The sequence below is a fragment of the Falco cherrug genome, chromosome Z (assembly GCF_023634085.1).
Source record: "Falco cherrug isolate bFalChe1 chromosome Z, bFalChe1.pri, whole genome shotgun sequence".
Classification (NCBI taxonomy): domain Eukaryota; kingdom Metazoa; phylum Chordata; class Aves; order Falconiformes; family Falconidae; genus Falco; species Falco cherrug.
This window is the reverse complement of record NC_073720.1, coordinates 45,268,216-45,294,945: the sequence shown is the minus strand read 5'-3', so window position 1 is coordinate 45,294,945 and position 26,730 is coordinate 45,268,216. Positions and strand designations below refer to the sequence as shown.

The following is a 26,730-nucleotide window of genomic DNA, read 5'->3' as shown; positions in this document are numbered from 1 at the left end:
TAGCAGCAGTGGTACTCCTATGTCCATGCAGAGTACAAATCTTGAATACAAATCTAATACAAACTAGCCTGTTAATTCAGACGAACGATATCAGTGGGATTTAATATAAAATCCATGTGAAAAGACACATTGCAACCTAGGTTCAAGATGGAGACAAGATTACTGACTATGTTCTTTCAAATATTTTGTTTTGTTTTCCTTTAGGTAGGACTACAATGATGCCTCACTATCCACAGTTTCTTTGAGGAGGAAATAAGGACAGAGAGATGTAAGCGTATGTATTTGGCAGGAGGAATACTGTAGGAAAGAAAGAAATTTTAAATGCCAATGGATCCCTTCTAACCCAAACCATTCTACGATTCTCAAAAAGACAAGTAGAAAAATTATAGCAATTCCCCACCAGCTCTTCATTGGAAGTAGTGAATGTGAAGGTAAAGCGAGTCAAGAGTGGAAAAACTACCAGCATGAATAGAAGGAGTTGAGTAGATGAGCAAAATAAGAATGACAGGGAGGTGAAAGAAGTATGACTGTGTAAGTGGGCTAGGGAGTGATGAGCAAAACTGCACTAAGTAGTCAGATGGTGTAGTGTTGGTATTTTCAGTGGGATTTCCTTGAGGACTAGCATAACTCAGCAGTGGTGAAATGACAGAATACGGGTCTTGGTACTTTTACTACTGATACTTTTTAATAAACAGATGGCTAGCAAGGTGTGCCATGTGTATATGTCTCAATTTAGTATCAGCACAAAGTGCAGTTTGAGAAACCAGGTATTTTTTCAAACTGTAAGTTTATTCAGTGATGTTTGTTATCTACTGCAGGTCTCTACTCATCCTGTTTGGTTTTTTTCCCCTGGGTTAAAAGGCCTGTCGATGTTGACAGAACTGAAAACAAGCAAAAGTGTAATGGGTTTTGTGCTCACCAGTCTCACCAGACGGGGAAAAAAACAAAGGATTTTTTTCATTCCTGGTCAGAGACCAAGGATGGTGGATCATGGGCTGGTACCTTCACCTGGCCACTGTCACCACCCGGCCTCTGGCAGACTCACCACGACGTTCACCAAGAACATAAACGTCCCCGTCATTTTGACTTCTCCCTGCTGTACGCACAGGGTCGACATGGGCTTTGCCTGTCTCCCTCAGTTTCACCGGGTGAAGCTGGGACAGGTCGGTAACACAGGCACCCCGGCTGACCGCGAGGGCCGGTGACATCCCCGTTCCCGCCTCAGGCCACGCCGGGCCCCGTGCGAAGGCGCGTGGGGCGGGGCACGCGGGGCCGGCAGCAGCGGGGAAGGCGGGCCGCCCACCGCCAGCCGGCCCCGCCCACCGCCAGCCGGCCCCGCCCACCGCCAGCCGGCCCCGCCCACCGCCAGCCGGCCCCGCCCCGCCCCCGCGCAGGCGCACCGCCCGCGAGCGTGGGGCAGAGCGCGCGAAAATTCCCAACGGGCGGCGCGGGCCGGGCCGCGGGGTAAGCCGCCGGGGAGGGGGCGGGGCCGGGGCCGAGGGGCGGGGGCCGCGCGCGTCAAGCCGGTACGGCGGCGGGGGAGGGGGGGTCGGTTTTCCCCCACTACTGCCCTCGGGGTGGGGGGCTCGGCGTGGCGGCGGCTACCGGCTCCGCCGCGGTGGCGGGGACTTTCGCGCTGACTGAAGAGGGAGCGGCATTCCTCGCCCGTCCCGCCCCCTGCGGCCTGGCCTCGGCGGGCGCGGGTGCCCCGGCGAGGGGGAGGGGGCGCGGGCGGGAGGGTCCGCGCATGCGTGTGCGCGTCCGCCCGCGGCGGGGGCGGCCCTGGGGGAGGGGAGCGCGGCAGCTGGGCGCGCGGGCGGGCGGTGGGGAGCTGGCACCGGCACCCAAAGTGTCGCGGCAGGGCGGCCTGGCCGGAGCTTCCCGCGCCGCCGGGGGAAGGTGGCTGCGGCGTCGAGGCCGGTGTCCCGAGCGCCGGGCTCTCGCCGGCGGCTTCCCGAGCTGCTGCCGCCTGGCAGGTGAGCCCGCGGTGCGGGCGCCATGCCTTGCTGCCGCTGGGCCGCTTGCTCGCCTTCACGCAGGGGCAAGGTAGTTGTTCAGCGCTTCCCCTAACGAGGGTTGAGCTTTTCGGTGAGAATGCCCGTTAGGCTGTGAGGTGTCAGACGTGGAAGTGGCTTGTCATAAAGGAGATAATGTGAGGCTGCGTGCGTGTCCCGTTAGCAGCCAGTGCTTGGTCAATATCGGCTGGTACTGAAAACGTTTGAAAACAGAGAGGCTTCCACATCTGGGCTGTCTGCATCTTGCAAATCACCTTCGTTCTAGGAACTTAAGAAACTGAACGGTAAAATGTCATTTCATGATAGATGTACAACATCAGTGCAACTACATACAATACACAGATACTTTCCTAAAGTTGTCTCTGTTTACAGAGAGAGGAAGAAGATGACAGCTTTGTTTCTGATTTAGCAGATGTGCCAACTTTTGCGCTGTGCAATCTGACACTTGCAGACATCTGCTCTAGAGGAGCAACTCCAGTCCCGCATGCTTTTACTGGATACTGTCAAAGTGTAGCTGGCCTTTTATTTAAACTAAGGATTAGGGAAGACCCATGCCTCATAACTGTTTGGAAGGGCTGCCATTTTTATTTTAGGTTTTGGTTCACAAATGTAGGTGGCTAAGCCACTACCTTCCACTCCTCAGAAAATTTCCAAATTGCCATTTTTGATGTGGAAGAATAACTGAAATGGGGCAATATTTGGTTACTGCTCTATGTCACAGTGAAGTGTTTTTCTGGTAAAATTTGTGGGACATAACATTCTAGAGACAGGCCTTTGAAAACCAGGAGGATATTAAGAATTTGGGATTTTTTTCCAATATGTAATTATAAAGATCTGAAGCTCCCCCCCCGCAGTGCAAACTCTGATTCTATTTTGTAAATTGAAAGCTTTTTTGTCTGCATCATTAAACCAAGCAGCATTCAAATTGTTTTCAGAATTACATGGGTTGTTTTCTGTGTAATATATTTTTATGTTCATCTTCCCTTTGCTCAAGGTTCAAAAATTGTGTCGTAACAATCATACGATATTTGAAGCAGAATTTCAGGTATTTATCGAAATATATTGTGAGCTACCGACAAGTCTACGAAAATCTTGTATGTTGAATTTTGGCATTGCGGGAAAGCTCTCCTGTGTATCGCTTCTCCTCCCGAGGCATCTCACTGTGGCGGTTTGTTCGCTACTGCCATCTCTTGGAACGACGCAGGCTGCCGAACCGCGGTGTTGGTTGTCCTCTCGTGGTTGGTTTGTAAAGAGGCTGTGAACCCTGCTGTACTTGCCCTTCCGTGGGGACTTGCCTGTACAGAACATGGCAGCAGGAGATTGTGCGTCAGAAACTGATCCCAATGGTTATCTTTTCACTTGCAGGCATGGATCAAGCTTTGATAATAATTTATATGCCTTTTATCTTAGTTTTTTTCGGGAGGTAAGATCTGTGTGATTCCACATCTTCATGTCTTTGGCTACTAAGAATTGAACATGTAAGTCAATTCTAAACAAGTTTGAAAGCAGGATAAAGGTTTGAAAACAATTCTATGCCTATATATTTTCTAAAAATTGAGGGGTGGGTCAAAGAGAGACTGCTCCACATTTTGTTTGGCAATAGTCCTCCATCAAGTCAGCACATGCATGTGTACCAGGTGGATGGTATGTGCATGAAATTGACCACAGGATACCATGCGTGAAAGTGTCAAAAGCAACACCAGTGGGAACTGAGATTTTAAGGGTAATGTTATGGAGAGTTTAAGCAGCAAAGGATACCCATTTGAAGGCACTAGACATAGTTGTTCCATTAATGGAGCAACCTTGTGCGCTCAGGGTACTTTTAAACTGTAATTTTCTTTCTTTTTCCCTCAGACATAAGTTTCAGTATATTGACCTACAGTGAAGGTGCTGTTTTTGACAAAGATGTCTTTCAAAATGTGGGTGAAGGGTCTTGTGAAGGATTGGTGAAAGAGTTTTCGCCTGAAACGATAATTTAGAAAATGGTAGAGTCCTTTGACATACATGGAATCATTTTTCACAGTTACAGGAAGTTGTATATATTGCATGAACTTAGTCCCAAATAAAAATCTTGTCTTTGATTTATCAGATTTTTTTTTTAATGAATACAACATATTTTGTGCCAACCTGATTTGAAAAATGCACAAAAGTATGCCAGGTTGTAAAGATCTTACTACATGTAAAGTCAAATCGTGTATTAAATCATTTAATTTTCACCAACAAGGGTATTCCGAGACCGGATTTTCTGGTTAATATTACCATAAATGACTGTCATTAATTAATGCTGCAAAAATTAAGACAATAGTAATGCTAATTAAAATTCTGTATTTTCTTTCATGTAGCTTTGGAATTAAAAAATCTTTTGTGTCTTGAAACTTGTTGCACGGTTGGTGCATCCCACCAACTTTTAAGACCACTTCAGGACCACATAGTAAATTTACTTCGTAAATTATAGGAAAGTAAATTAAGTATTTTCTCTTTGGTGAGGGCCAATAACTTTGTGGGTATTGCAAAAGTATTTAAAAATTTGTAAGACTTAGTTGTGCATTTTACTATAGAAATATATTGATTTTAGATGGCTATGACAAATAGCATGTGATGATTTGGAGCTGAATACTGTATCCCTAATACAAAAATATTTGTTATTAGTATTATATTAATCATAAACTAATTAAACATAAATCAATAATAAATAAATCATAAAGATATATCTATATTAACTTAACAATTGTAATCTTATGTTGGAATTTTTAGTTACAACTTCTTCAACATCTTTTCAAGAGTGCTTTTACTTCATGTAATCGTGAAGGATGGACTCCTGTCAGACATGCTATTTGCAAGAGGTTTTTGTTACTATTTTTTAAACTGTCAGCCTTGCATATGGTTGCAGGGTTCTGACATAGAACTTCTGCATGCATTTTTTACTTTGAATACAAATTCTGTATGTAAGCAATGTTATGACTTATATTTTCTTAAACTTACTAGTCATGAATTGGACACAATCTAACGACAGATGACTTGCTCAAATACAATTTGCACAGCATCGGTTATGGTAGTCTGGCAAAATAAAGTCCAGGAGCACAAGGAACTTTGTAAATCTTTGAGAGGAATAAATTATTTTTACTTGCAAATGGAGCACATCTGATCTTATCAGACATGTGTTTTTACTTTGATTAAAAAAATATAAATAAATACACTGTACTATTAAATTTTAAAAGCAGAGCAGTACTAATCAGGCTTCTGTAGAGGTGAAGCAGAACAGGTCTTGGACACTTAAATGACTTCTTTAGTGTCATGTGTGAGATGTGTCAGAAATGAGAGTCAGACTCTTAAGCTTCTGACTCCTGGAGCTAAACTGTAAGGCTGTCCTTCCTCCCTACTAGTAGATTCACTAGACATGTTTATTTTGTAAGTCTTGATTAACTATGTGACAGTATTGAAATATTCCAAACAGTGACTAGAATAGAGATACCATAATATACAACTAAATTGACATATGTGAGTGTCCAGGGAGAAGAGGCGAAGAGACATACCACTAGCTAATATTTTTTTTCCTATGTTTTACAATGAAAGTTCTTGTCTATCATCAACAGACTGAAGATCGTAAGTAACTCCTTTCCCATAGAATACCAGAACTACACAGATTTTAATTTCATGCCAAGGGTGATGTTGCTAAATTTTGGGGTTTTCATGAACAGATACCATAAAAATCTTACTGGTAAATCACAGAGTCCACTATTATACATTAGAAAGTACATGTGCATAGAATATACAGGAAAAAAATGACTATGAATCCTACAAATCAGTGCCTCAATACTCAGATTGGAGACTGGGCACTGACGTTCAGAGTGCCCACATAGCTAATTGTTGCTGCAGTATGAGTTTAGCTTAGTGAATCACTGAAAGTCGTTGCTGTAGGTGTTTCTGAGGAAAATTATTTTTTCTTGTTGGCAAAGAATGAATAGCCTGATTTAACGCCTGTGAATAGCATGAAACTTGTCAATGGAATCCAGGGAGAAGTGTCTGTGGGAGTGTGTTAAAATAACGTACAACAAAAAGCTGTAAATGTTGATGTGGATGTCATGAAGTTATTTTTATTCTGAAGAATACATTTTTATTTTTCTGTCAGGTGTGCTTAATGCCATAAATACATCTTTATTCAGAAGATCTTATTCTGTGGCTATCTCTGGGTTTGAGTAGTCAGAGAGAGAGGGAGAGAAAAGTATGAGACTCTTGGGTAAGTTTTTTTTTAACGCCAAGGAGAAATGCATTCTTCCATTTGCAAACTTGCTTGCAATGTATGTGGACTATGTGAATGCTTCCCACAGAATTTCAGTAGCCTCAATTGATGTTAGAAGAAATATGTATCATTTCTACTACAGTTACTATGCTGTCACTAGAGCTCATGCAAAAGCAAGAATGTATACTAAAAATTGGAAAGAAAACACTTTCCCATGATTGTTGTGTGGTCATTTTCTGTTTAGTGGAATATTACCATTCACCATTACGTAAACTATTGTGTCATGCTTGAGGAGCTTAGGTTGAATAATAGATTATCATTGAAGAAGTCCTTGAGAAGCAGTGTTGTCTAATGGGCTAAAACATATGAGATTTGTGTCTTTTATCTTTTTCTGTCATTTGCTTCCTCAGTAACTTTGGATAGTGACTCTGGTTTTGCCTTTATTTCCTTACACTTAGGTAGAAATACTTTAACTCTAGAACTGAAGAATTTCAGTGAAAGGTATATGCTTCATACTATATTAAATATTACATGTTCTTAAAAAAGAACAGCTCTAGAGATTTTTGGAGAAAAGGAATGCACATAGTATAAGCAAGACAACTCTGTACACTGTATGAATAGATGTGGATATCAGTACCATAGGCAGTATTTTAACACATGTTCAAATACTTGCGATTTATCTGTGTAAGTCAGGGGTAAAGCTTGAGTTTAGCAAAGTTGCATGGCTATTAAAGAAGCACAGTTGTTGGAAATATGAAGTCCTTTAGTGTTAACTTACAATGTCATTGCAGAAAGACAGGCTAGTCATTCTTCTCTATGTCTAAATAGATTGTGTCCTTGTCTGTCCTGTCTGCCCTTGTCCACCTGTGTGTCCAGCCCCCCCTTTTTCTTAAATGGTGAAACAAAGCTGAATATTTTCAGACCATGCTACTCATTTGCAGAATCTTCTCCACAGCTTAGTTGGAGGAAGAGGATGTTCTGGTAGGAACTTTTTTAGGCCTTCCCCCCTGACTCCTTGTATTTTTTGTGTGTACATGTAGAAGTGAATGCTGTTCCTTGATATATTAATACAAAGGAATACACTTTTCTTTTCCATTACAGGTCATACATGACGCCTCTGAAGAGAGGACCAGTGTTCTAACTTGCTGTGTACAATTTAAGCTATGTTCTACTTATGCTTGGAAACTAGGGAATTAGTGCATATTTGTTAATTGCAGACGTTAAAAGTGAAATGTCGAAAAAGGAAAAAAAAAGTGCCAAGGGTTGATGTTTATACCCTTCCCACAGGTAGCTCAAAGTACTGTAATGCTGCAAAGAGAGGAATGCTGTTTTTTTCATGGTGAAACTTTGAATTAATCTCCAGTTTTAAGTTTAAATTCAGGGGAATTCCATTCAAACAGTATACAATTACAAGTTAATTGGAGAGGAGGTTCAGTGATGAGGGAAGCTTAGATGATTGGTTTTGTTTATGTTTAGGTCAGAATGGAATAGAATAGATTGTTTTGGTTGGAAGAGACCAACCATGATCATCTGGTCCAGCTGCCTGGCCACTTCAGGGCTGACCAAAAGTTGAACCATGGTAATAAGGACATTGTTGAAATGCCTCTTTTAAGGCACTGACAGGCATGGGGCATCGACCGCCTCCCAGTGTTTGACCACCCTCTCAATAAAGAAATGTTCCCTAATGTCCAGTTGGAACCTTCCCTGGCACGGCTTTGAACCGTTCCCACACGTCCTGTCACTGGATCCCGGGGAGAAGAGCTCAGCACCTCCCTCTCCCCGTCCCCTCCTCAGGAAGCTGTGGGGAGCAATGAGGTCACCCCTCAGCCTCCTTCTCTCCAAGCCAGACAAACCCAGAGTCCCCCGCCGCTCCTCACAGGACATGTCTTCCAGCCCTTCCACCGGCTCCGTTGCCCTCCTCTGGACACATTCCAGGACCTTAACACCCTTCTGAAACTGTGGGGCCCAGAACTGCACACTGTGCTCGAGGTGAGGCCGCACCAAGGCCAAGTACAGCGGGACAATCCCCGCTTCTGACCGGCTGGTCATGCTGTGTTTGATGCCCCCCAGGACGCGGTTTGCCCTCCTGCCGGCCAGGGCACGCTGCTGACCCACACTGAGCCTGTGTCAGCCAGCACCCCTAGTTTTTTTCTGAAGAAGTGTTCTGTAGAGAAGGGGTTGAAGAAAGCCTTCTAGGCATGTGAAGTTATAGTAGAAATGTCTAATAGTGGATTTAAGCGGGAGGAGATAGTGATAACCAGATGTAAATTTTAACTGGAAAAGTAAAATTTGCGTTTGGTACAAAATTGACACTGTCTTGGTAATTTTAATTCTTTCACATCTTTGCTTTGGCTTATATGAAGCTATATAAGAGGGTACTGAAAGCTTTATAGTCAAAGTTCATGTCACATAGCCCATGAGATGCTGATAGGATATAGGAGGAGGGGTACAAACAATAAATTACATCTAACAAGAATTTGCCATTATTGCTAAGAGGTCTAACTTTTCTGGTGTAGTGACTTGCTGAGCTCTTATGTGGATAAACTTTTCAGCATCTTGAATGCACTGTGTGAAATTTTATGCATTGAAAGCAACAAAATTTGCTGCTGATGTAAACAGAATCAGAATTTTGTTCCTTTTCCTGTAGCCAGCAAAAGATCTAATTTGTGTTGTGTTTAGACACTGATAACAGAGGCCCATGCACAATTGATGTGTGATGTTACTAGCCACAGTGAAGCTTAAACTGGTGTTAGCAATGATAGGATGTTTTGCAAAGTCCAGTAAAATATATTACTTTTATATTACTATGCATTCTACAGGAGCAGTTGTGCCTCTTGTAGTTCAGAGGCTGAATCAGACTTAATGCCTCTTTCCAGAGTTGCATTTATTCTTTGTTTGCATTGTTGTCTTAGCTGCATTTTTCTTCGTGTGGCCTTTATTGCAGCTGTTCTCAGGGAAGCCAGCTGAGAATGAACCGAGCTGAGTGAAAAGGCTCTGTCCAGCAAACTAAATCCAGGACTATTTTAACACCTTCATTAGAGCTATCCCAAAAAATCTTTATCCTTAAAGCACTAGGAAAGATTGCCACGTTACAGTGACCTGAGAGCTACCAAAATGATCTTGGGAGGTTTGCTATTTAGATTGTGCAAGAGAAAATATGTAAGTTTTTGACTTAATGAGGAAATATATTGAAAGGAGATGTGCTTCACCCCCCAATTTCTAGAAGATTATGTAGGTGTGTACTTTTTTGTACTTCTGTTCACAATGCCCAGTATGTGATTTCTGGCTTCAGCTGTATTTTGTTGTATGTTGCTGTTCCCTTTCTGTGGTAGGTCACTGTGTACTGGTGAGAGTTAGGCAATTCAGATATGAAAGAACAAGCAAGGAGTTTAAGGGTGAGCTGGAAGCCCCCTGTTTCAAATCTGGCTTTTGTTTTGGAAGGGTATGTTGATCTGCCAGAGATCAGTGTGTACTGGTCAAATCTGAGATTTGCTTTATTGCCTTGAAACAAGTTTCCATGTTGTACATTCCGTGCCTGGTGGTATGGACAGCTTTACATGGGCCTTGCTGTATTTTGATCTGGCTAGTCCTAACATTGAAATTGTTTTAAATTAGGTCATCGTATGTTTTGGTACTTTGCTGAATTGCATAGAACCTTCTGCCAGAGATATAAAAGTACTTTACTTCATTGTCTGTTTTCTCTTCTTAAATTGAACCTTTTTTTAAAAAAAAAAGTACTTGTAGTGGACTCTTACAAACTTGGTGCATTTTTTGCAGGAGTGACTTCCAGTGGCAAATGATCAGTCTTTGTATTCAATTTGTGCTTGAAAACATAGTAATCCATTCCATGGGCAGGTAATTACATCTTTTGTGTATAGAAGTGATAATTACCTTGTTGTCCTGTTAAGTTTAATTATGGAAAGGTAACAATATAACATCTGTAACAAATAACATCTGTAAAATTCAGTGATACCACTCCTAAATGTCTTTCACATCTTTTACTGTTCCCTTGGGCAAAAGATAAGAGTTATTATGCATGTGTTGAGCTATTATTTCTGCCTTTCCCATTAAAGAAGGTTTGATTCTTAACCTTTTGAAATGGGGTAAGTCAGAAGGAAGATCTGCTGCTGCCAGACAAGCCTACCATTAGAACCAGAAAGTTTTGAAATTAATTTTTGTGTGCAGTATTTTCCATTATCAGGGAAGGCTAATAAATAATATTTTTTTGGTCATGAAGCTTATAGCCTGATGAATGGGAAGGAGAAGGCTTTATTATGATTATACAGTCCTTTTGGGGGAGGAGAGGGAAATGTAATGTTTCAGTGTTCTAGAAAGCGAAATCTTGTATGAATCCCAGCAATGCATGCCTCCTCAGGGCACTGACTCTTCTCCAGTCCTGCAGGGCAACAAAATACAACTGGAAACACAATTTTGCTGTTTGCAGTCTTACTCAGATTAAATTTGTGCAAGAGATTTAATACATATTATGTATATGCTGTCCACCACTAAAGTAGCCCTTTTAGTGGCCACAGTCCCTTAGAGATGAAAATTGGGATCTTTTTCCAGTGAGACCTGATAATGTAATTCAGAAGACAGATCTGACAACTGTTAAAATATTAATTATTGAAGTAAATACAGGAAACAAATACAGAGGAACAACATAGAGGAGTTAATTACTTTCAGAGAATTGTTGTCTAAATGTTGAATGATAATGGTTGACACAAATTTACTTTACCAGGTTTTGCACAATACTTAGCCAGTGTTGGTTCCTTTTTTTTTGTACAAAATTCTGTTCTTTCGTTTTATTTTCAGAGGAAGATACATTTGCATGCAGTCTGTTTTAACTTGGGCAGTCTGCATGTAGACAGGCAGTTTTCTGTTAATAGTTATTTGTTCTTGCTGTAAAATACACATGAATGTAGGCACAAAAAGGAATAGGCAAACTTGTTCAAAGTGAAAAGTTATCAAAAGAAAAATCAGCACTAACCAACACTGCATGTAAGCACACTGTCCAAAATCAAGATAGAAGTTGTTCTGTAGGTCAGTCTGGACTGCTGGACTGCTAGTGAGTGTAGATTAGATTAAATACCAACCTATAAAACCAGCCTGGGAACCTAATTTCTCAACAAGCGACACTGAAAAATAAGATTACAAGAATAAATAATGGAAAATTTTTAATTTTCACATAGTCTTTACTACTCTTGGGCCTTTCTGAGATTTCTAAAAAGATAGTCACTTTTTTCCTAATAAACATTTTGTGAATTTGTTTTTGTGAGGCTTTAGTTTCTTTAAAGTAGGGAATAAGTCATGTTTGGACTTACTGCCTAATTAAGTAGTATTACTTTTTTGTTTTATTCTTGGCAAGTAAAAGGAGAATTGTCAAGGTGAAGGTGAAAAATATATTTGTGGAAACAAGGTGAAAGAACCTAATAGGCATTTTATGTAGAGAAATAATAAATGAGATAATATCTGTTTTCTGGATAACTGCTACTTTTTTTCATTTGGCATAAAGTTAAAATATCACCCATTAGATAGTAAATTTGTGACATGATTGTCATCATCTTTGAAATACGGAAACAGTAAGCTAATGGTTTTCTGCTCTATTAGTGTATTAGTGATAGTGTATCATAATAGAGTTAGCAGTTATTACCAAAGGAGTCAAAATCATGGTGTCTTTTGATTTTATTTAATTTGATTTTTCAATTGTTGACCACATACCAACAGAGGATTCAAGCCAGGCAAATCAAGCAGGCTTATTTCCTATACCAGGTACCTGTAACTAACACTATTTCAGTATGCAGAATGGCACAGCCATGACAGGATGAGGATGGTCTTTTTCCAGAAGTCTGAAATCCCAGCTCCACAATAAGGTGTTTTATCTCCCCCCTTATTGGAAGAATAACATCTTCACAGAAAGGGAACATGGTTCAACTTTTGGTCAGCCCTGAAGTGGCCAGGCAGCTGGACCAGATGATCATGGTTGGTCTCTTCCAACCAAAACAATCTATTCTATTCCATTCTGACCTAAACATAAACAAAACCAATCATCTAAGCTTCCCTCATCACTGAACCTCCTCTCCAATTAACTTGTAATTGTATACTGTTTGAATGGAATTCCCCTGAATTTAAACTTAAAACTGGAGATTAATTCAAAGTTTCACCATGAAAAAAACAGCATTCCTCTCTTTGCAGCATTACAGTACTACCTGTGGGCAGGGTATAAAAATCAATCCTTGGCACTTTTTTTTTTTCCTTTTTCGACATTTCACTTTAATGTCTGCAATAAATTAAATACAAAATTGATAATTCAAATTTAATTTGAATTCAATATATTGAATCCTTTCCTAATATCTAGTCTCCTAATTCTGGCTATTATCCCCTAATTTCTATTAGAGTAATAGACATGCACGAAAGGACTGTTCTACTGCTTTTGTAAGTGTCAACAACCCTAAACATAATTTGGAATGTATGTTTATGTGTTCTGTATTCTGTTAGCTCAGTGGTGACCTTGTTCTGCTTGGGGTCTTTGGACCCTGATGTCATAGAAGTATTTTAATTGTTTTCTTGTTTTGTTTTTTCCTCACAAGCTGAGGTTGCTGATGGGCAAGATTGGAGGGAGGAGATGAAGTAATGAAAAGTGAAGTGTGTGTTTGGAGTGTGGAGCTACTTATCACTGGTTGAAGGAAAAGTATGCAAATGAGAACTTGAATGCAAGTTTTTGTCACATTTATTTGGAATGCTATGACTTAAGGCAGTATTGTACCTTAATGGTATCTCAAAGAGCCTTCTACTAGAAATGCTTTTCTTATTTAAAAATAACAGCTGAATTTACAAGGGTAGAGACAAAATAAGTGATAAAAGTTTAGCAGTAATTTTTGGCAACCTATTAAAGCCAGGTTTGGGGAAACTGATAGCTGTGAAAGTTACTGATTTTTTTGTGATTGACAGAGATTCTTTCTGAGGAGCTGTAATGTTTTAGCAACTGCATTACTCCCTTTTTATTACAACTGAGTCCTGAGTTTCAGTGAAGAAGTTACTTTGCTTTCACTTGATTTTTATCTTTTTATGGCGTTACTTAAAAAGATTTTATTTCTACAGTTCTAGGGAAAAAATATCTTCATTATTTTGCTACCTTACATGCCAAACGCGTAACTATTTAATTTTCAAACTATAGATAAGGAGGTAATTGAAAACGGTGTTGGTATCTCTTCTGCCCTTGCAAGTAGTTGACTGTCACAGAGGAATAGTATTCAGGTATGTCTTAAAGTGGAAGACTGTGGCAGCGTGGTACCTGTATGTGTGTGTTCAGGAGGATGTAACTGTGTAACTGTTGTTAAGTGGAGTGCCCTGGTATACTGTAGGGCTTTGCCTCGAGATCTGGTAATGAAAGTTACTGACTGAACTGTTACAGTTCAGAAACTAATCCAGATAGCTCACTTGACAGAATAATCCATTCCTTGTTAGAAATGCTGCCTTCAGCTTCTGAAAGACAGAACAAGTACCCTTATGCCTGAGCTCCACAGGGTTCCCTGTGCTTGAAAGTGCAAGACTAGGAAGGTTTGACTGGGGATTCTGGGAGAGAGAACTAAAGACTTTCTTACCCTTCTTTCTAGAAGCAAAGGGTATTTTCAGGTGATTTACAGCAAAGCCAGCTTCTGAATGCCTCATATCGGGGTCATAGATAAGAAACAGTTTCTCGTTTTTGGCAGCTGAAATAAAAGGAGTCCCAACTAACCGAGGAGAGTGAGAATGAACCTGAAAGAGACTTTAGGAATATACTTGAAAGTATGACAGGTCAAATTATTGATTGAGTCTTTATCATTTGTAATTTCTGTAGGTCTTTTAGTGTGTTCTTACTGGGCTCTGAATGTTTAAATTACACCTAATTAGCTAATAGTTTTATATATCTCTTGTTAATGAACTGTATATCCTGTGACAGTTTTTGAGATTAACTCTGTGTGTCAGATTTGGTATGTTACGTTTCCTTTTTAATTGTGTTACTTATACATTAATTGATTTTACTGTATGCTTTCCAGTAGTGTTGAAGGCAAGAGTAAGCTTAATAAGCAATTAATAAAATTGCTCTTTTCAGGACTAGATGCTATAGGTAAAATAAACGATCAATAAAATAACTATTTCATTGGAGACTTCTAAAAAGCAAACACTTTAAGTACAGCTTAACAATCATGCTATTGCAAATAGAACAGGTGCTTGGGGTAATTCTTTTTGCCTGTTTTCTCTTAGTGTGGCATGAACAGCGTTGTGATGCAGCAAAATATTAGTGTGTATTAAATTAAGCATGCCCTTGATCAAGGATTAATTGAAGCCCATACTGAATGCTAAACAAGGGGCAATGACGCAGCAATTCTTGGAAATCTCAGTTTCTGTAGATATTGCAATACATTTTATAAGAACGTGAATTGATTGTATCCCAAAACAGATAACAGCAATATTTTTAGCACTTAAGAATTTTTGTGATCATAATTTTTGAAAATCTATCCTAATGGTTTCTTTAAGAAATTCTGCTACTATGGAATTGGCAAGACTAGTTCTTGTATAAAGCTTTACAGAAGCGCTCAACCTTGCTTCCTTCCTCCCAAAAGTGTGCAAACGTTGTTATTCACAATAACAATAACAATATTTGTAATTGTCACTCTTAATGGTTTATTTCCTTTTTTTTTTTTTTAGTGTATGTACTATAGTTGATTACAGATACACACTTTGGATTACCTGCTCTGTTAGTCATTTAGATCACTTGCTTCTTATTTCTGGTATTACACTATTTTAGGCAGTTTCACAAAGTTAATTTCACAGAAAAGTATATTTATTTGTCCCTTAATCCGCTTTAGAAATGGGGCAGAAAACTGACTCCTCTATTTTTGTGCATAAACGTGTCCATGAATGAGCATTAGACTGCAGCTAAAATTTTGGAACTCTGTTTTAGAAACAGAACTCTTATTTCTGTTTCATCAGAAAATGATGTGAAAGGAGCAAGTTCAGGATTGATCCTTCTGAAGATAGGCTTTGAACTCTAGAATGTGTAGTCAGGTTTTTTTGGTGCAAGTCCTTTGCTTATGTTTCCATACAACAAGACAAATGTGGAAAATATGCTGCATTTCAGGTGAAGATTTTGAATAGCACTGAGCACAGAACTGCTTTGTTTTCTTGGTGAAGGAGAGACGTTTATTTATGTGACTAGTGGAAGTCCATTGATGGGACAGTACTTTGCTCATATCCAAGATAGTCAGGACTAGGTATCTTAATGGAATTAACTATCAGAAACTGTAAAAATGTACACTTGCAGTTAGCAACATATAGATACTTTTAATATTTCCTTTCTTTTATGCTTTGTGTTCATGTTCTCCTTTTTGACCTTTTTTGTTGTTGTTGTTGTAGTTAAAATTCAGAATGTACATCTTCGTCTTTGACAGTTTTCTCTATAGGGCAGTGGATCTGGACCAGCTAAGGAACTGCTGAGGTGTCTTTCTGGACCAGCAATCCAGTTTATTTAGCTGTCATTAAGAAGGGAGATAAAACACCTTATTGTGGAGCTGGGATTTCAGACTTCTGGAAGAAGACCATCCTCACCCTGCCATGGCTGTGCCATTCTGCATACTGAAATAGTGTTAGTTACAGGTACCTGGTATAGGAAATAAGCCTGCTTGATTTGCCTGGCTTGAATCCTCTGTTAGTATGTGGTCAACTTATGTGATTGGCACCAAAATGCTGGAGTCTTTGTGGTTCTTCTTTTTTTCTTTCTTTCTTTCTTTTCTTTCTTTACCTTTTTAACCTTTTTTTTATCTAAAGTTTTAGGAGCCATTTTGTTATGGGATTATTTTTCAGGAGGATTAATCTTACCTAGGAACATCAAACAGGCTCATTAATTTACGCAAATGTGTAAATTCAATTTCTGGCTTTGATTTGTTCTTAAAGTGTCTATTATGGCCTTGTGATGATATGAGGGTTTGAGAGCTAATTGCTGCTGGGTATTTGACCTATGCTTCAGCAAGCTATGGCGATGAAGTCTCATAAGCTGTTTTTGATGCTTGTAGAAGATCAGTAAGATCTTGGCACTGCACAGGTTGTTAAGAGTTCTGCTAACAGCAGCAGTTGCAGGTAGAAGCAGGACTCTAATAAAGTACACAAAAGCAGTGGCTTTGCTTACATTACTTTGAACATGTTTAGGGTAAATATACATTGAACTCTGGCGGGCCAACAGCTTTACTTTTTTTTTTTTTTTATGGACAGGATCCAAACTCAAATAATAGTTATGATTCACTATGGGATATTTATTTATCTATTACTCATAGAAATTAAACAAGTTCAGGTTTTTATCTGGCTCGGATTAGCATGCTGTACAAGTGATGTGATTGTAAGGGTTAGCTGTATGAAGCAAGCTTGATTTGCAGGGCTGCTGCTGAGGTTCAGGTTTATTTTTTTCTGTCTGTACCTTAAAAAGATAAATATTCACTGATTTCTGTGGTATCTATGAGTGTTTGAATTTGTCTCCAAGTGGGCAACAGTTCATTTCTGAAAACTACCACCACATTTGTGTTAATTGACAGTTGTCTTTACAGTCTTGACAGAAAGAACAATGATTGAATGGCTGCAAGAGCTTGTTTGCTCTTTCAGCCTATGAGGTGTTTCTTTCAGAGAGCTTTAAAGATTCTTGTAATGCCTGCTGTGCTATTCTCTGTCCTTCTGCCAATGAAAAATATAATAGCAAAGCAGAAAAAAATGTGTTTTTTTTGGGGGGGAGGTGTCTTTTACTGGGGCAATTTGGTTAAATTTTAACATTCTAGCTAGCTTGGCAATAATACTAATCTCTCAAAAATGCAGTTTTTACTTCAAAGTTTGCCACTGGGTATAGATTATATATGGTACAGATTTTATTCAGAACTGAGTTATATGTAAAGCTGCATGTCCATATTTTTCCCTTCTCCTTTGTATATTAATACAAAGAAAACCAGAGCTGAAATACTAAATTTATTAGTTTCCTTTAAGGAGAATACTCTTTTTGCATGTAAAAATAATGATCAATTACAAATGTAGAAATTACAATGAGCAAAGCCCCCCAACTCCTTTTGTTTTGATTGAGCCTTAGTTTAAGGCTTTCATTTGTCTTGAAATGAGCATTTGCAGCTTCTCATCACACAAAGCATTCTAAATGAATGCACACTGATGTTATTCTAATATTCTTTGAGTGAAATAGTGGTGATGACAAATTCTGATAATAAAAGCCTGAGACACAGCTGGGTGGTACATTCTAAGTTAATTTACTGATTACAGTGCCCCCTTTGCTACTTTGTCACAATGGGGTTGTTTTACCCTCTTAGTACTACAAAGAAAATTGGCACCTTTATGAGTTGTAAACACAGATACCCCCCCCTTCACATGTGAACACACAGAAAGTTAGCAGAAATCCTTCTTCACATTTTCCTTGTTGATTTGAAGCCAGTATTTATTATATTATTATTTATTATTATGTTTATATTATATTATATTGTATTGTATTGTATTATATTGTATTATATTATATTATATCATATCATATCATATTATATTTTTATTATTATATATTCTGCCTGATGTGGAGTTGCAATTTTTTTTTCAGGATTGTGAAATGGCCCAGGACACTACAGTGCCCAAACTGAACTTTGAATATTGGTTGGATAAAGCTATAAAATGGGGTCAAGCCACCACACTGGAATCCCAGAAGGATGTGTGCTTTCACTTGCCCCAGCTCCAGGAGTTTCTGCATCAGGTTTATGAAACTTTAAAACACATGGTAAGTGACTTTAAAAGGAAGGGTGATATGTGCTAAAGAGACCCTCAGAAACAATCTGCACCGTGTTTTGACCAAATCAGAAGCCAACAGTAGTAAAGAGTTTTGTGTTATTGACCTAATGTATTGCTGGATCAGAGAGGCAAATTGGGGAAACAGTTACAGGTAATGCAAACAGGAGCGTGCTTCCTGTTCCCCTGATTTATTGTGAAAGGAGCTTTTTCTTCTTGATTGGCTGTTGTCACGTGAGATTTCCCAGCCAATGTTCCAGCCTCTTTAAAAAACTCTTTAAAATAAACAAGAATTTGATTCTGGTTGTCAGGTCATAAATTGGATTATTTAAAGGCCTTAACATGCAAAACTGTAACTGATCCTTTAAATCTTAGGGAGTCTGTTGACACGTTAACCCCAGTGTTGTGGCACATGTAGTGAATTCTAGCAGCGCGGTCAGATTGTTGGCATATGCTGCTGGCTGTTCTGTTTAGTAATTTAATTTTGTCTGCACTCACTAGAGTGCTTTTTTAAAAGTAAATTTAGTTGTTTGTATGTTTAATTGTTTATATGTTTTTCTGAGCATGGCTTTTTTAGTATATGGCATGACTTCTTATGGAAGTACTTTTAAAATACTACTCTTACCTGAAGACTACAGTATAGTTATTTTTTTCTGAACTGAATTTAAATAAAAGATTTTTGTGAAGTGGTGTTTCTTCCCATATTTATATACGTCTTTTTCTTGAGAGGGAGGGAAAAAGTAACTATTTTTAATGTTGCTATCTCAAGTAATCTGAGGCTTGGCCTGCAATGGACCTTGTGAATATGGCCCCAGAAAGTCTAGGGCTAGCCCCAAATGTGAGACAAATGTAAGGAATTTATTGCAGCAGCAGGAGATGGTTATCGTTCCTGCTACTTGCATGTTATCTCAGCACAGCACCATTTAAAAAATTTCATTTATTAGATAATAAAGCTACAAAAATGGAAGAATAAGACTGGTTATGCATGATTGTATATAAACTACATTGTCTACTACTTTTATAGTGAAGCTGCTTTCTATTTGGTTAAAAGTTAGATTGAAGTTTGTTGCTGGGTAGTCATTACATCAGTTAATTTAAAGAAAGCAAGCAAAAGTAACGAAAGTGTACTTAGTTTTAAGCCATAGTAGGCATTCTTTTCTTCAGAAAGTCTGTGAGACAGTATATTAAAGCAAAGATGATGTGCAAAAATATACTTTACTTGTGCTTTTCTTGTCATGAAACCTTGGTCACTAATACTGTTTTCTGATTACTGGATGTGAGGCAAATGAACAAATTTTCTACTGTAATTAAATATTAGGTGAGGAAATTAATTTCTTAAGGTTTAACTTATTTGAATTATGACTTTATAGCCAATTTCAGGAAGTGCTGCTTTTGTTACATAGCTACAGATATTTGCTTCCACAGCATTTCACAGCAAAACTATTGGGATTGTAATTTGCAGCAATCTGGATCATTAACAAACCAACCTACTTTTGATATGCAGTATATTTATTATATTTTTGTTTGGGTTTATGTTTTAACAGGATTCAGTTTTAGCAATCCAGCAGTTCCCTTTAATTGGCCAGCTTCTAGGAAGGCTTTGTTGGAATCCTTTTGTTGTCGGATATGGTAAGAACATGTAATGATATTTCCACAGCAATTCCATAAACTTTGCTCTATAGGAATTAGGAAAATACGACTTGTTATATACTTTGATTTTTTTCCTTAAAAACACAGCATTCTTTTTTACTTAAGCAAAATTTTGAGATTAAAAGGTTAGCCAAGTTATTTAAAATATGTGGCACTGAGAAATCTTAAATTTACTGTTGGAGCTAATTAATTTCATGGATTAGTTACAGAGTCTTGATTTGGGAGCAGTAGGTTTTAAAGCCATTGAGGGTTTGTGTGCATCATGATTTCCATTTTTCTTATTTTCTTATTGTAGGTTCTCAAAATGTACAAAATTCAGATTACTTTCAACAGAAGTTTCTTCCAGTTTTAAAATATTCTATTACATATGCTAATATAGGGGAATTAATTATTCTGATACTTGGTTTGGTTTTTTGTTAGTGTAAAGCTCTACTAAATTGTGATTGTATTTTTTTTTACTGAGTTTATTCTGAATGTGTATTTTCTCTGTCTTGCAAACTAGTGGAAATGCGCATAGGCTCAAAAGCAAAACAGTGGTGACATAGGAAAAATGCATGAAAAACCAAAAGCCACTTACTGGTAGTATGTATGTGTGTAGGTGAAACTAAAGAAGGGAAAAGAAGTTGGGGACAAGAAGTGTGCTGGGAGGGAGGAGACACTGCTTGTGCAACACTACCAGCACTTCCAGTACATTTTTCAGGAACAGAGATATGGGTGTGTTGAGATATGACATAAAATTTACTTATAAGCAGAAAACTAATTCTGAGCTTCTCTGTAAGCCCCTTAAAGTAATCTTTTGCCAGTCTTCTGCTACTACTACAACTACAAAAAAAAAAAAAATAAGAAAATTGTATTTTATCTCTTCTGCTTCCTTTTGGGTGGGTATAGGAAAGGACAATTTTTGTGTTCACCTGAAATGGCTTATTAAGTCAAGCTCATCATTAGGCTAAGGTGATGATATGTCTTCTGTTTTGGCTTTATCTTCTAGTGAGCTCCAAGCACAGGCAGAAAGAACTTGTCTGCAAAACACATGGTAGATGTGTGTTATGTTAACACTTCCCCTCTGAAAGGAAAATTTGGGAAGGAACCATAGATTTGATAGATTACTTTTGCAGAGCAACAAATGTGTACTTTTGTGGCACTTTTTGGGAAAAAACTTCTCATACAGACTTATTTTTACAATGAAGAAGTTCCCATTTTACTCAGTCCCAATTTTTGAGAATGTTTGTAACTATTGATGTTTACAATTACACACATGTTTTTCTTCTAAGTTTTTGTTTGGAATATACAAGTCTTTAGACCATCAGTTTTTCTGAGCCGACAATATATTGTGGTATAGAAAGTAGCTTCATCTATATTTTTCATCAAACTTGAAAGCCATCTGTTTCTGCTTCTTCACTTGCTCAAAATGGAATCCTTCACTTTAATGCTTAAATGTGAGTCAAGGAGATTTTCTGACATCAGTAGACCTGAGGATGTCTGCTTATACATTCCTACCACTTTGGTTTTTTAAAGCCACCTGAGCACCCATTGGACTGCTGGCATTTTAGATTCAGTGGATTTTCATTTTGTTTGGCACTAGTTCTGAAGACTGTGTTATTCTTTAAGACAGTCCTGGCTATAGGAGATGCTGAGTCTCAGGTGGGTTTCATGTAATTTCTCATTTGGATAAATAGGGCATTCAGGTATGTGTCAGAGTTGAGGCCACCCTCACAGTAGAAGGAACTAATTCTGTTCAGTTCAGTCTTTCATACTAATAAATGGAGGAGGAAAAACATTATACTTCTGCGTCATGTCCAAACCACAATACCTATCACCTTAGATGAATGTCTGTTGGTGCTGGAAGCTGACATATCTGACCACTCAGTGCAGGAAGTGTGGTCTCCAAGGGAAAATAATCTCCTCATAAACACTCATGAGCAGGAGATGACCAAGTTAGCCCTATTTAGAATGCTAATATGAAGTAAGCACAACCAAAGAAAATCTCACGGCTGTACTTGTGGTCCTGAACCACAAGGGATACATGAAGAATTCAGTCTTGGTAAGGAATTCCGATGTTTTTTTCTGTGGGCTGAGGGATTATCTTCTCAGTAGGACCCTCCTGGTTTGAGTTTTTAGGCCAAATGTCCTGAATCCCAAACTAATACTATAAATGATGGGGATTTTCTTTGTGGCTCTGTATGTCAGTATATGTGTGTGAGTGTGCATGCTTATGTATGCATTCATTTCCACGGGAAGTTCAGTTTTAGCTAATCAACATTTTCTGATACATTTCAATAAGATTTTACAAGAAGCTCTAAAAAGAGTATTTCTGGCTGTAAGATTAGAGTTTTCTTATTAGTTTCTTGCATCTGGCCCTGTTCATGACAGGGTATTTATAAACTGACTGTATCATAGGATGGTTGAGACCACACCATGTTATGGGAAAAAACATTGCCTTTTTTTTTCTTTTTCATTTGCTTTCTTTATCTAATTTTTAATGTGAGACTGGCAGGGAAGAAATGCAATCTGATTCCTCACAAAGGTTTGGGCTTTTGTTTGTTTGGTGGTTTTTCTTTTTGTTTTATTTTTTACAAAACAAATTCCAAGCTGTCTTAAATTTCTTACAGAAGATTTTAATTCCTTTAGTTGGAGTTACAACATTAACCTGCTTAGGAAGTCCAGTAGATGGTTGGTGACCTTTTTTGGGATATACTTTCCAGCTTTTGAGTTGCTAGTTTTGTTCCTCTGGTTGTATTAATTGGGTATGTATTTGCACAGTGATCATTCTTTCATGCCATAATAAGATCACATACCTTCATCCATATCCTGATAATGGTTTTCAGTGCATACCATGATGGTATGTTTTCCATGCTTATCACAGTTACTGGAAAAATGAGAGGAAAAAACCCACCAGTGTTTTCTGCAACTCTTTGTGGTCTTTTGATGTGATTATTTTTTGCAGCTGCCATAATTATTTTAACATCTCTCTCCCTCCCCCGCCTCTATTCCTAATCTTCCCATCTTTCATCCCCAGTTCCAAAACAGCTGTGAAAAGAAAACAGCGGACCTGAGAGTAGCCCTCTGAGTGTCATTGGGTACTTCAGCAAGAGGACTGTATGTCCGTTTTCCTACTTTTCACAGATCTGTGAGAGGATACTTCAGCTTTGGTTGTAGCCAAAAAGTTATTTTGACTGGGAAGATTGTGATGCTATACAAATCCCTTATTTTTCTGTGAACTGTTAGCATAGCTATGACACCAATGTAAGTTGGTTTCACTTAGGCTGAGGTTTGAATATATCTAGCTAAATCTGTGTAGACTCATTTTGCTGGTGAAGTGCACCAGTATATCATTTATCTGAGCTTTGTTTTCATCATTTTTGCTTTCATCATACTGATTTATATCTCTGACGGGCAACAATATATGCAATTTATAGTATGCAGCAAGTTGTCACGTGTAGCAAAAAAGCCTTCTCATCTAGAAGTCTAATTAAGCAGATATATGCATTTTTTTTCACCTCTTTCCTTTGTTTTTTTAGGTCAAAAGAAAACCTTAACTTAAATAAAATGACTTAATGGCATACTGTATATATATATGCTATAAATAGGATGAGTCAAAAGAAGGAACATTTAAACTACCTATGTGTTGTTCAGGGTAGGTTATACTCGATTCCACTCCCCCGCCCCACCTTATCTTTCTGTATAGTTTGACTTTAAGAAATATATAATTCATATAATTGAAAACTATCTCAAAGGCCAAACTTCAGAAACAGACAATATTTTAGTACTAGCAATTAACAATGTTTAAATTTGGTTTCCGAGAAGCAAATGGCTATCTTTTTGTCATTTAAACAAGTAAAACAGTATTTGTTTATTTTGCCTCCCATATAATTTCATATCAGAATTTAGGTGAAATGTTTTTTGAAGGAGACAGTTGCCTTTTAGTGTTGACATCTGAATGCTAGTTGGGTATAGTTGCAGTCAAAGTAGAAGGATACTTTGCATTTCTGCTAAGCAGTATGCGACATGTCTCCTTTAATGCCAATCTTAAACAGCTGAGGAGATTATTTGCCTTGTAAAAATCATATTAAAAAAATTTCCCCAAACACACAATGGCAGAATACCCCAAATTGTAGTCAGTGGAATGTGTATGTTTGAGAAACCATTTCTGTGCAGAGATGTTAGTCAGTGGGAGGCCAGTAATGGCCTACAGGCTTGTTGCATATTTATTGAGGAATACTGGTTTGAATCAATATTAACTTCTTTGATCACCTGGTGAAAATACAGGCATCACTTAATGGAGCTTTTATATTTTTCTTCAGGCTTTGCCAGCAAAGCAGTTCTGAGTAATACTGTCTATTACATCTTGGATAACAAAAGACACAGAAAACAAAAGAAATCTCTTGCTGAGCTTGATAATCAAATTGTCTCCTAATACAATTTCTAAAATATGTCTCCTAATAAAATTTCTAAAATACAGTCATGCAGTTTTGTTCTCTCATTGTAGAAGCTCTTTGCATCTGCCAAGGAACATTTTTTTTTTAAAAAAGCTCCAATTGAAAACAAAGTTGTGGGAAATAATAATGAATTAAGTGACTCTTAACTACTTAGTCCAAATAGCTTCTGTGATTACTGTCTGTGCATTTGAACACTGACAGTATTGCTCAGTGTAGTAGGTTTTTAGAGAAGGCAAGTAATTTCTAACAGTGAGTTAGAATTAAGTAAAACCTGATCTGATCCTGAACAGAAAATCACAATAGGACTCTTTTTCCATCAGCATTTAGCTATTCTGCTGTCTGCAGAAATGTCATTTTCCTGAAGCATGGAGAATCTTAATATATTCTTGCAGAAAATGTCACGTTTTACGTTCTTGTTACGAATGAGTGCATACTTCACAAGCTTAACTTTTTCACAAGTGACCATACTTCAATGCTGATTATTGTTTAGTATTGTTTATCATTAATGATATTATTCAGATACTGGGTCAAAAGTTCCTTGATGATAGCTTCAAGTATTATTTGTGTAAATGAATCTCTAGGTCATGCATGTTTCTTAAGACCATCTAAATGTTGCATAGACTTTGAACTCTTTGATACCTTTTAAACTGCTGTTGATGGAAATGATTACACAAGAACTACATATGAATAACATTAAATGTGTGGTGTGAATCTGATAGAATAGAAGCATTATGAGTTGAGACTGGTATTCAGGGCTTTAGTTTTGTGGACAGATAGGGATTTCTGTGTGTAATTCTGTGTTTTGAGTTTGGGGTTTTTTTTCTTTAAATGTATCCTTACTTACTTTTTTTCCTGCAGATGAAAGCCAGAAGATTCTGATGTGGTGCTTATGTTGTCTATACAGCAGTGAACCACAGAACCCTGTGGAACTGAAGGCCAACAGCTGGATACGGGTAAGTGAATGAATCCTTCCCAGCACTGCTTTGAATTAAATTGATTATTTGAAAGCGCTACATATATAGCATAGAGACACTGTCATGTAAGAAACTGCTCCAAACAACTTGCATACATATTGTGTTGATGTATATATCACTCTAATTGTGACACAGTGCTAGTCTGTCATTTTAAATATTAAAAAGATGTGTCATTTTACAGGGAGTAGTTTTAGTGGCCTTTAACCTTTAGATTCACTGTGAATAGTGAGCGATGACCACAAATCAGAAGGGAAACAAGTGTTATTAAAAAACCAAACCACCCTTCAATTAGGATTAAATAAATAACCTGGAGAAACACCACAGTTCATTTTGAGAACAGCTTATATTTGCTCTTAATTTTTTTTTATTATTTTGTTTAATCTCCTGCCTATGAAGAATTTAATTGTATCCAAACTTTCTTCAAAGGCAGTTAGAGAGGGGAGGGGCAGTGCTTGTGTGTGGATTTATATTTAGTGACTTAAGGAATAATGAATCCTTAACTTTAATCCTGAATGTAGGGGTTTGCATGGTACATCTGTTCATATTTTATGTAATTCCACACTGAACTAGCAAAGCACATCATCATGTAAATAACTTTCAGCACATTGGTGCTTAATCCTTGACATTACTGAATAGCAATTTGATGGTGCAGTGTTGCTGATTTTATGTCCTTGCATTTTCTGTGGGTCCATATAAAAATATCCTTAAAAAATTTAATGAAATTGTTAATGTTTTTTTTTATATATATATATATATATATATCATAGTCCTCACAACTAGTGAGAATGTAGCAGCCTGATCATTATTTATGTACATTCTGCTAAAGCTGACATGATTTCTAGGCTTCTCTAAAATTCTGCTAAAGCTGACATGATTTCTAGGCTTCTCTAAGCAGTTAATTTCTTACTTACTAGTCGACTGTACATCTCAGTTTATCTAGGTATGCATGTAACACTAGGACGTACAAATTATTATAAATTAGGTAATGGTAGTGCAGATGTTTATGCTGGTAAATAACTGTATTTAACTGTGTAGTATTGTTGATCTAGGTGCAGTAATCTCAGCAGTAAGTTCTCACAAACTTTCAGATGCCCTTGGGTGCCTGTACGTACCTATTTGGTGGGTTGTACCACACGCCGTGACAATCTCAACAACTTAATACTAACTAAAATTACCCATATTTTCTTCTTGTCTTTAACCTTTTCAAGAGGCTTTTCCTGAGGTTAGCATACTTGGAATTCACACTGTGGCAATGCTTGCATACCAAAGCAAAGTGACGCAAAAAAAAAAAATCCTGCTTTTCTAATAGTCTGCCTGGTTGGATATATTCTTCGTGATAACATAGGAGATGCACAATACCATGCACTTAGTTATCAAACAGAACAAAATTTGTCATTTTATATGTTATTAGCAGCAGCATACACATTAATGATAAGTAATGAGGGAGAGTTGTACCCAGACAATCTAAGATAGCTTCTGTTTCTAGGAGGGAGAAATCTAATCTAGATGTGTTGCCTTATCTGATTGATGTAACTGAACTGATGGTGTTGCTGATACAGGAAAAAGTATCAAGTAAACAAGAACAAAAAGCTGGGGGTAGGTGAAGGTGGGACTACTGC

At 38.0% G+C, this 26,730-nt stretch overlaps 1 protein-coding gene across 8 annotated transcripts in view; it reads left to right on the top strand.

Annotated features, from left to right (window-relative positions):
- FANCC (FA complementation group C) overlaps positions 1-26,730 on the top strand; it is a 91,464-nt gene that overhangs the window by 6,115 nt on the left and 58,619 nt on the right. The window contains exons 1-5 of one of the 8 annotated variants that reach the window (XM_055699525.1): positions 1,399-1,464; positions 10,033-10,110; positions 17,870-18,043; positions 19,596-19,680; positions 24,996-25,090. In XM_055699525.1, coding sequence (XP_055555500.1) covers positions 17,879-18,043; positions 19,596-19,680; positions 24,996-25,090 — 345 coding nt within the window. In that variant the 5' untranslated portion in view covers positions 1,399-1,464; positions 10,033-10,110; positions 17,870-17,878. Of the gene's footprint in view, positions 1-1,382; positions 1,465-1,505; positions 1,527-6,069; positions 6,253-10,032; positions 10,111-15,750; positions 15,892-17,869; positions 18,044-19,595; positions 19,681-23,274; positions 23,336-24,995; positions 25,091-26,730 lie in introns of those variants that run through there. The other 7 variants (XM_055699522.1, XM_055699523.1, XM_055699524.1 and 4 more) reach the window with 7 other exon arrangements.